The sequence below is a fragment of the Theropithecus gelada genome, chromosome 10 (assembly GCF_003255815.1).
Source record: "Theropithecus gelada isolate Dixy chromosome 10, Tgel_1.0, whole genome shotgun sequence".
Lineage (NCBI taxonomy): Eukaryota > Metazoa > Chordata > Mammalia > Primates > Cercopithecidae > Theropithecus > Theropithecus gelada.
Genome location: NC_037678.1, coordinates 49588274 through 49597735, shown reverse-complemented (window position 1 = coordinate 49597735; position 9462 = coordinate 49588274). Strand labels below are relative to the sequence as shown.

Here is a 9462-nt window from a genome sequence, read left to right as displayed (position 1 = left end):
TTTGTTTTTGTGACCACCCACTGATTAGCTAGAAGGTGGGAGGGACAGGGGCACTAAATTGAGGGGGGCGTGGGGAGGACATTTTGGGGGGCAGGTTAAGACTTAGAGGATGGAGATCCTCACTGGATAAGGTCCCCTCCCCCTTCCCCGCCCTGAACAAACCTAAGTTCTCCCTCTCCTAATATTGGGCATGGTCCCTGCTGGTCAGCCAACCTGGCCCCCTGAATCTCCCTCCACAGCCTTCCAGCTTCAGAGTTCAGCCATCATCACCCTGCCTCCTTTTCTCCCGCACCCCTTCCCTCCTCACCTCCTTTCCCCCCGCCCCCGCCCCTTCCTCCTCCCGGAGGGGTGTCCCCGCGCCCGGTGGGCACGCCCTCGCCCCGGCGGAGAGGGCGCACGGAGGGGCCTGGGCCGTCGCGCCCGGGCCCCCGCCCCCAGCCCCTCTCCCCGGCGGGACGCTGTCCCTTTAATAGGCTCCCGCTGCCTGGCGCTCTGCGGCTGGGGAGTAAATTTCTCCCTGTCATCAGGTCGCGGGGAGAGGAGGAGGAGGAGGAGTTTGTTAATGTTCAGTTTGTTCAGCGGGATCGATGTTTGCTGGCATCGCCTCGCCCTGTCTTGTGTGTGTGTGCGAGGGTGTGTGTGTGTGTTTGTGTGTGTGTGCATATGTGGGGGGTGTGAGTGTGTGTGTGCGAGGAAGCGGGGGTGCGTGCGCGTGTGAGTGCGTGTGTGAGTGTGTCTGTGTGTGTGTCTGTGTGTGTGTGTGAGTGAGTGAATTCCAGATTTTCTGTCTTTCCAAAACCCGCTCCTGTCCTCTCGCATATCACTCACAGACGGGGATCTGACAGCAGCCACAAACCTACAGTGAGTGATCGCTCTCCCCCCCGGCACGAATCCGCCATAGAGATCGGCGAGGAGGAGGAGGAGGAAGAGAAGAAGGAGGAGGTGGAGGAGGAGGTGGAGGAGGAGGAGGAGGAGGGAAAGAGGAGAAGGAAGAAGAAGAAAAAGAAGAAGAAACCCACTACCTTCCCAGGATTGCCTTTTTTTTTTTTTTTCCTTATCTTTACGCGCGAGTGTGCGTGTGGCGCGTGTGCGCCCCTCGTCCCTTCCATCCGAACCCGGTCTTGGATGTTTAATAAAGAAATCAAGTGTCTCAACAGTCACCAAAAAAAACGCAAAAACAAAAAAAAAAATCCAAAAGCAAAAACAAAAAAGAGAGAGGAAAAAAAAATTCAAAACAAACAAACAAACAAGGCAGAACCAACCTCTACTTCAAAGCAGCCGGCGCAAGCCACCCGTGTCTGCCACCCAGAGAGGGGGGTCTCTGGCCCGTGGTGGAGGAGTTGCAGGGGGGATCGTCAGGGGGACAGAGGCCGAGTGACGTCCTAGGAGCCACCGGGCAAGAGGCGGAGGAGACCCAGAGAGGCCAGAGAGACAGCGGGCCCCGGCGCGCGGCTCGGGGCTGGGGCGCCAGAAGTGGGACTGGAGCGAAGTAGAGGATGCCGAGGAGAAAACAGCAGGCACCCAAGCGGGCGGCAGGTAAGAGAAACGGCTCCGCTTCGGGGCTGCCCAGCCCGGGCTGCCCTGTGCGCCGAGCTCCTCGCCCGCCCTCCTTGCCCCTGGGTGCCCGGGGGCACCACCCACTTAAGCTTTTCGGGGGAGTTTGCGCCGGATGCCCCTCTAATAACCTCGTCCTCTCTCGCCTTCTCTGGTCTCCCAAATCCTCCCCTCCTAAGCTCCGGTTGGGTTGGGGGGAGCTATCCCACCAAGCCTTTCCTCCTTAAACTTTCTTTCCTCCACCCTCTACCCCACCCCTAACTTTCTCCCAGTCTGTTTCTTGCCTCTCGGGCCAAAGTCGAATTGAGGATTTGGGGTGCGGAGTAGGGAGACAGCACCTCCACCCCTGCATCCCTCTGCGTGGTCAGTGCCAGTGGCTTCTGGCCTCCAGGGACAGCGTCTCCTCTCACTGGGGCTTGGGGCGCTGAAGTGTGAGGCATATCCGACACTCGGGCTGCAGGCAGGCTTTGGGGCGAGCAATAGGAGTTTAGCGTTGATCACCAAGGTGGACAAAGTGCCCTCAGGAAATGGATGGATCTTTGCATATATTTTCTAAAAGGATCCATATTTGGAAATCTAATTAACAATTTCCCTACTCTCAAAAAAAGCAAAAGGGGTTGTGAGGGGGAAATTCCCCATAGAAATTTAAACAGCTCTGGATTTTCTTTGCCTAGAGAGTTGCAAACTTTGTGAAATGATTCGTACTGTAAGAACTGTCCATCTGAATCCTTACTGCCCCCTAAAAAAGATAAGAACAGGTTAATGGATCAGTACAATAGACCTTCTAAGGTTGTTTTTTTTTGGGGGGGGGGGTTGCTTAATCGCTTTTTTAATAGTATGCTGGGGTTTTGTTTCTCGGAAGTGTAATATGAAAGTTCATTTTTCTTCTGCCAGACCCACCCACTGAAAAATCAGCTTTCCACTTGATTGCTAGTTTTGATTTGACATTTGATTGATCACCTGTCATCTCGCTGCCTTTGATCTATTCATTCTTGATATATATCAATAAATCACTCACCATGGTAACTCAGAGTGCCAGTGACGCAAACCTTGCCCTCTATATTCAGAGCCAGACATGCACAATTATTATCTTGTTTGGCTTTTAATGTGGGCGTTTTTATTTCTTTGTGTCCTTTAGTCGAATCAGGGCTTTTGCAAAAAGCTTACGTTTAGTTGTTTTTTCCTCTCTCTCTGTCTTTGCCCTCTTGATTAACCAACATGAGGTAAGGCTGGCCTTCTGCAGACCCACCTCCACATTTCATTCTGTTCCACCTCTAGCAAAACATAGGGAGAAGTTTGGTGGAACACTTTCATAAACTTTGCAAAGTCACCCTTAGAACAAATCCAAAGTTAGTTAGGAATCTGAGGAGAGTGGGCATCCCTTGTCTGAATGTGTTGAACCACCAAGCTCATCCTCCTTCCTCCCCTGATTCGGGTCCAAATGGCAATATGTGTGTTTCGAAATATCCACAGTTATCATTCCTTCTGACCACAGAATTGCTTCCCTAACTGTTTGTAAGTTGGTTCGAGTGGCATGCAGAAATATTGCTAAAGTGTGGATTCACATATTTTCTGATCGTTCCCCTAAAAGCAAAATAATTAAAATATTTTTAGTGAGGCATAGATTTGGAACCCGCCTCACCAGCGAAGTTTTCTTTTTTCAACTCTACTTACTTCTTTCGAAAACAGTTTCTCTTTCCTACAGTTGTCTCTTTCTGCATTGAACTCACTTATTTCCTAAAACTTAGGCTGCTTTGCAATCTGACAGCCTGTGAATGTGTTCAATGGCCTTTGAGACCCAGGAAGAGTGAGCCTGCTGCATCTAGTTCTGGCAACATAAGTTTAAGTGTAGCTACATTATAGAGATAACATCCTTATTGTTGTCCCGAAAGAGAACCCTGGGCTACCGTCCAGCAAGAAGTGATACTGCCCTGAAAATTACTCTTTTTTTTTTTTTTCCTTGTTGTTCCGGTAAAGACTATCAACAACTAGGCAGTAATTTAAATTACCAGAATGACTGGATATGTCTCCTTTAGTAAGCTCATTACAAAAAGTGCATTGCTCAGAATTGCTCGACTTTGATTATCATTATCCTCCGATCGATAAGGATCCAGGTGTACGTAACATAACACTGTATCACATTATTTAAATTAGGTCCTTTTCATTAAACTGTATCTGTTGGTGCTGGCTAGCTTATTGGGGTGTGTGTGTGTGTGTGTGTGTGTGTGTGTGTGTGTGTTAGAAACTTATAACTAGAGTTTCAGTTTTCTGGCCTATTATATTCCTACTGTCTTTGTATGTTTGTTTTGCATGATTCTTATTATTTTCACCAGAAGGGGAAACCCTTTTTAAGCTGAAAGAGGATAATTCATTTCGTACACAGTGAGGGCCCTCTTACCTTATTTATTTGCTCACATATTAATAGAGGAGACAGTTTCTCATGCAGTATTTCTTCTTTTCAGCTAAGGTCATCAATGCCCTACTCTATTTCAGCTGAAGTGGTTATTCACAAGTAAAGTTAGCCACTTTGGGGTTCTGTAGCCAGTTAACATCCAGGGAAGGGGAGAAGGTGGGTTCTAAGATTATGGCCATACTAACTTTTATCACTGCTTAGAATTAAACACAATGCACAACTGTAAGTAATTACACCCAAAGACTGATGTTGAAAGCTTGATTTCTAGCTTGATTAATGAATAATGGGAGATAGAAAAAGCCTGTGAGTGGATCAGAGCTGAGGCTCTCTCGGAGCGCTCTTTTTCCCCAAGAACTGTTCCAGGCAATTTGATTTCTTTGTATTATTAATTTTAAGTTCCATGTTTCAAGGAATCAATTACAGAACTTTCTACTAAAGCAGGTATCTAAACAGAATAAACAGCATGATATTGTAAGTGATGAGGAATTTTAGTCTTTATTTGTTATATTCCTCCCCCTTCAGGGGGAAGGGATGTGAGGGGACAATTCTCTTTAAGGAAATAGCTAAATCAGAGTATTTCCCTCTGAAATGTCATTCTTCCTGGCTTTCTTAAGCTATGCTATTCCACCATACTATTACTTAGGGCAAGAAAAAAAAAGTTGAGAAAGCAGCTTACAGTACCCCGGGGGTTTGTGTTGTGTGTGCATGCTTGCTTCCTTGGATGTATATTTCACTCACCATTAAAATGCATCCACTATTACCTGAAAATATTGCGGGATTCAGTACCAGCATTTTTCCCTTCTATGCATTTCAAGGAAGATAGAGAAAATGGCAGGAAAGTAAAATAAAACAGAACGGGGTTTTGATTTGTTTGCGTTTTGCAGGATGCAGAGTGGTTAAAAATTTAAAATTGTAGACTTATAATCTAACTCTTGATTTTCTACAGCCTATCTCAGCCTCTGTGCGCACGCATATAAAATACATATTTTATTTCACCATCCTGAACTGTTTTTATTTTAATGACAGCCAATTGCAATAGAACACAAAATCTTTTGTGAGCCTATCTTGTGAATATCTAATATATATGTAAGTTATAGGATTCTGCCCCTGCCCACCCAAAGTGATTAGATGTTTCCTTCTCGCTGACTCTTAGAGGCTTTCTGATCACCCAGATCTGAGGAGAGTCTTGCAAGAAAGAACAGCTCCCTCAATTTATTTTGTTTATTTAATATGGAGATGAATAATGCAGATTTTGTTTTCATGAATGTCCTTGTGTGGCAGTAAACATTAGACTATTAGCAATCATTACTTAAAAGTTGCAATTTGCACCTTAATAACATAGGTTATTTACATGGGAAACATAGTCAGCGGGGACAACTCTGAACACTGCAACAGAGCAGAAATGACCTCAGAGATCTCTTTTCCGCCTCTTGAGAGTGGTGACTCCGAATTAACGGGTGAGGTCCCAGAAATCACAGCCAACAGGATGGAGGGAGGGGACAGGCAGCTCAGGGCAAAGTTTACCTTCAGTTTACTGTCAAGTAGGACAGGATTCAAGAGACTAGGAATCGAGTAGATTTGGGCCCCTGGCTCCCTCACTTTGTTTAAATATCCTTCAGAAAGACAAGTTCACATCTTGAATATTTAAATATCTCATGCGATGGATTCCTTCACTTGCCCAAAAGTATGATTTTAACAAATGAATGGAAAAATACACACACACACACAAACACACACACACACACACGCGCGCATGGACGCAATAAACCCCAAAGGGTCTCAGCAGCACAAACTCTTTTGGCCATTCTGGTTACTTAAGGCAGATCTCTGAAAAGGGAAGGATAGATACCTTGAAATCGCTTGGTCCACACAATATTTTGGTTGGAAATTGATTGCTTAAGTGGTCCTTTTCCTACCCCCCGTCCTGATTTCCTTCCTCCACCTCTCACCTCACCCTTAAAGACTCAGATTGAATAGGACATCTCAAAAGCCCATTTGTTTTAGGCATTTATTGATTTCATTTTTAATCTGCCATATCAGGACACAATACGTTAACCCTAATCAGCAGATTACAAGTGACAGAGAGTTCTAGTAGAAACTATATAAGGGAGTAGGGCGTCTGGGAAACTTCTTGACAATGAAAATCTTCTCTGAGGCTTAAGAGTTTGAATGTTGAAGGCTACTTTTGGGGAGGGGAGAAACATTCCTCAGAAACAGTCTACGTTTTTTTCTTCCACTTTATATTTCCTTATCTCCCAGTTGCCCATTCTATTGCTACACTTTGGGAATGCTTAACACCCAAGAAATATCTCCCAAGTATCTTTAGGAGGTCTGTCCCTGAAGCAGCTTGACCTTTCTCATAGTCTCCAACGGAGGTTTATGCTTTCATTTCATCCCAGCTGATTTCTCATTTATTTGATGGAATTTCTCCAAAGGATAATATCTGAGTCGATTTGTTTCTCTTCCCAGGGCCTTGGGAATTGTGCTGTCCATTGAGCAGGTTTTGGTGATGGGGGTGGGGGCACAGACTGAACCTGGCATTTTTTAAAGCCATTGAAATGATGCCTCACTGTTCGTCACTGCAGCTGACTTAGGAAGTCAACCAAGAAGAAAACGTAGGCCCTGGTCATGTTTGTGCTGTGCCTGTAATTAGCTGACAGGAGGTAAATGTCCAAAGTCGACTTTCCCTTCCATCACTGTATTTATACTATCAATTTTATTTGGGAATGTCATGGTCTGGGAAGACTCAGCCACTATTTCAAAGGCAATGCCTGCTTCTACCCATGTCCCCTTTAAAAAACACAGAAATTGCCGAACAAATTCTATATTAAGACCAGGCATACACAGAGTATCATTTTCGTTTGATGCAAAGTCAGTTGGAAATACATTAAACTAACAGTTAGAGAGTGTCTTGCATCGCTTCCCTGAAGCAGTGCTTTTTCATTACATATTTAATTACAATCAAACTGAACGACTTTTATTAAAAAAATCACAGTGGTATTAAAAGAAGCCTGGCACACAAATAATGTTATTGCTTCGCAAGTTGAGAACGCTTTTATGTTTTTATTTCTTTGGGAGAAATGTATTTTAATTTTCTAATGTTGTGATAAATACAGACTATCTTTTACTGTAGTCTGTAATCAGGGAGAGCTTATCCTTCTATCTTTATAGAGTCTGCTTACCCCAGAATAGATTTTTATATTCATTTTTCAGCAATTTGTAACAATTGGTATTTTTAAATTTTTTTTAAAGTTTTATGAGTTCTGTTTAAAGTTAGAAATTCTCACGTTCCTTCGGGTGATCTTTGGCAAGCAGTTCTTTGATTACAGGAGGAATTTAGTCATTCTAACCACCCAAGAAAGTGGAGAGTGCTTGCTTGCTTACCTGAATATTACAGTAAGAAAAAAACACCATCTATTTACATGCCTCTAACATGTAACACTATTTTCACTGGCTTTATAATTTCTTTTTTTCCCCTCCTACTGACCTTTCATTCGCTTGTTTTGGGAACTTTTTCTGAGAAGAACGTATAGAGATAGCATTTAAAGTGGATTTCAAGATACATCAGATTTTTAAGACATTGTAATAAAAATTAGAGACTTTAGAGCCCAACTGTTCCCTGCTAGTCTAGGTCTGCAAACTAATGAGAAAGCATCTCTGCAAACATATAGTTTCAACTTTAACTTGAACATGAATGGGGAGCGTATCTAGCAGTGTGGCCGGATTCATATTGCTCATTTTGTCCGAGAAATTATTTTGTCCGAGGGTATCAGACTGAGGTCCGTTCAAAGACATTATGTACATACACAGACACACAGAGGAGAAACCTGAGATGCAAGTGGGAATTGCTGATATATTTGTTTCCAAAGCAAACTCCATGAATGAAATGATTCAATAATTTGGAGGCATTTGCAAGTCATTAAAATGGCAATTTGGAATTTTCAGTTGTTGCCTCCCTCAATTTTTTGCATTTCCCCCATAGAAAAAGACATCTTTTGGGCACCCTCAAATATTCTGGAATGCTGAAGTAATGCCTACAATTATTTAAAATTTTAGAAATTAAAATTCAGGAGGCAGAGCAAGATAATCCTATTATTAATATATCAGTATTATTTAGCTACGCATAACAACAGGAAAACGCACAATGCAAAAGTTTTAGAGATAATGAGCTTAGAGAAATTACATGGGGGGAAGAAATACCTGGATCATATTTGAAAGCATTTGTCTTGAATTCTGCTCCTCTGAATGAGAACTTTCTTTCTACCTGTGTTATTTAAAAAACAATTTCAGTATCCCCCTACCTGCTACCCCAGCCTGAAGTAGGGTCTAATGAAACTCTCTCTGGACACACAGATGTTAAGACACTGTATTACACAACCCTTTTTTTTTTAAATTTATTTATTATTATTATACTTTAAGTTGTAGGGTACATGTGCATAACGTGCAGGTTTGTTACATATGTATACTTGTGCCATGTACACAACCCTTTTTTAAAAATTGTTTCAGAAAACCAAATGTGGGCATGCAAACCAAAAGAAAAACCTCAGGAATCTTTATAAGATAGCCAGCTCAGGGTTCAAGATCGAGAGAACTTTGTTGCGGCAGGATAAGAAGACAACAGTATTGCATTTTAACTAAACATCTCTTCTTGGCAAATGAGAAGCGGTGAAGCAGGGAAGATTTTTTAAGGAGCTTTTTAGCTCTTTTGCATCTCTCTCCAAAGACTAATTTAATTGAAAAGCTATAGTGTCCATTTATGATAAAGGACAGGCCTCATGTTTCCGCAATGCTGGTAGACACTAAGGTGGGGTAAAAAAAAAAAAAAAAGGCCAGCATTCTGCTGTGTGTTAGTACAAAAATTAAGATCACTGGTCTTAATTACTTGAGTGATTTCAGAACTGAAGGAATACTCTAAAATCACCCGTGAGCTTTCTTCTTAAAGCCACATCTAAGCCATTTCTATGGAAATTATATAGTTTAGATATTAATGTGGGTAGAATACAGTTATTGTTTTTCATGAAAATAGTTATGAAGGGCAGAATGAGATAAAAACAGAGTTGGCAGCAGCCATTCTGTTTGTAATGAATTTGAAAGAAACTTCCGTAACACTTTACTGGATCATGAAAAATCCATGAAATCTGGTGACATGGGAGATACAAAAATGAGACAGAGGGTCAAGGTCTTCTATAGGGGAAAAATGACTTGTGTAAGTGAGAGCAGTGGCATTTAAATATCTCTGTATAAACTACACAGGGCTTACTTTAAATCACTTCAATTTATCAGATCCTTGGAATTTTTTATGTATTTAGGAGCCTCTCTTTTATACCCCAGAGAGATATGAATAGCTTCTGGGCCAAGATGATGCTGTAGAGAAGAGTCAAATCTATTCTATGCGTATGGTACCATTTGGTACAGAAGAAATGCCAAAATGAAAAGCCATAAATGCGTTTGATATCAGAATTGCCTTTGGCTATTTTCCTTTATTAGAAAGTTGG

The 9462-nt window shown here is 42.5% G+C and overlaps 1 protein-coding gene across 1 annotated transcript in view; it reads left to right on the top strand.

Annotated features, from left to right (window-relative positions):
- The first annotated feature begins 525 nt into the window (after nt 1-525).
- The window catches only part of TSHZ2 (teashirt zinc finger homeobox 2), a 508851-nt gene continuing 499914 nt past the window's right edge, over nt 526-9462 (top strand). The window contains exon 1 of the mRNA XM_025400142.1: nt 526-1536. Within this exon, the coding sequence (XP_025255927.1) occupies nt 1497-1536 (40 nt within the window). The 5' untranslated portion in view covers nt 526-1496. The remainder of the gene's footprint in view (nt 1537-9462) is intronic.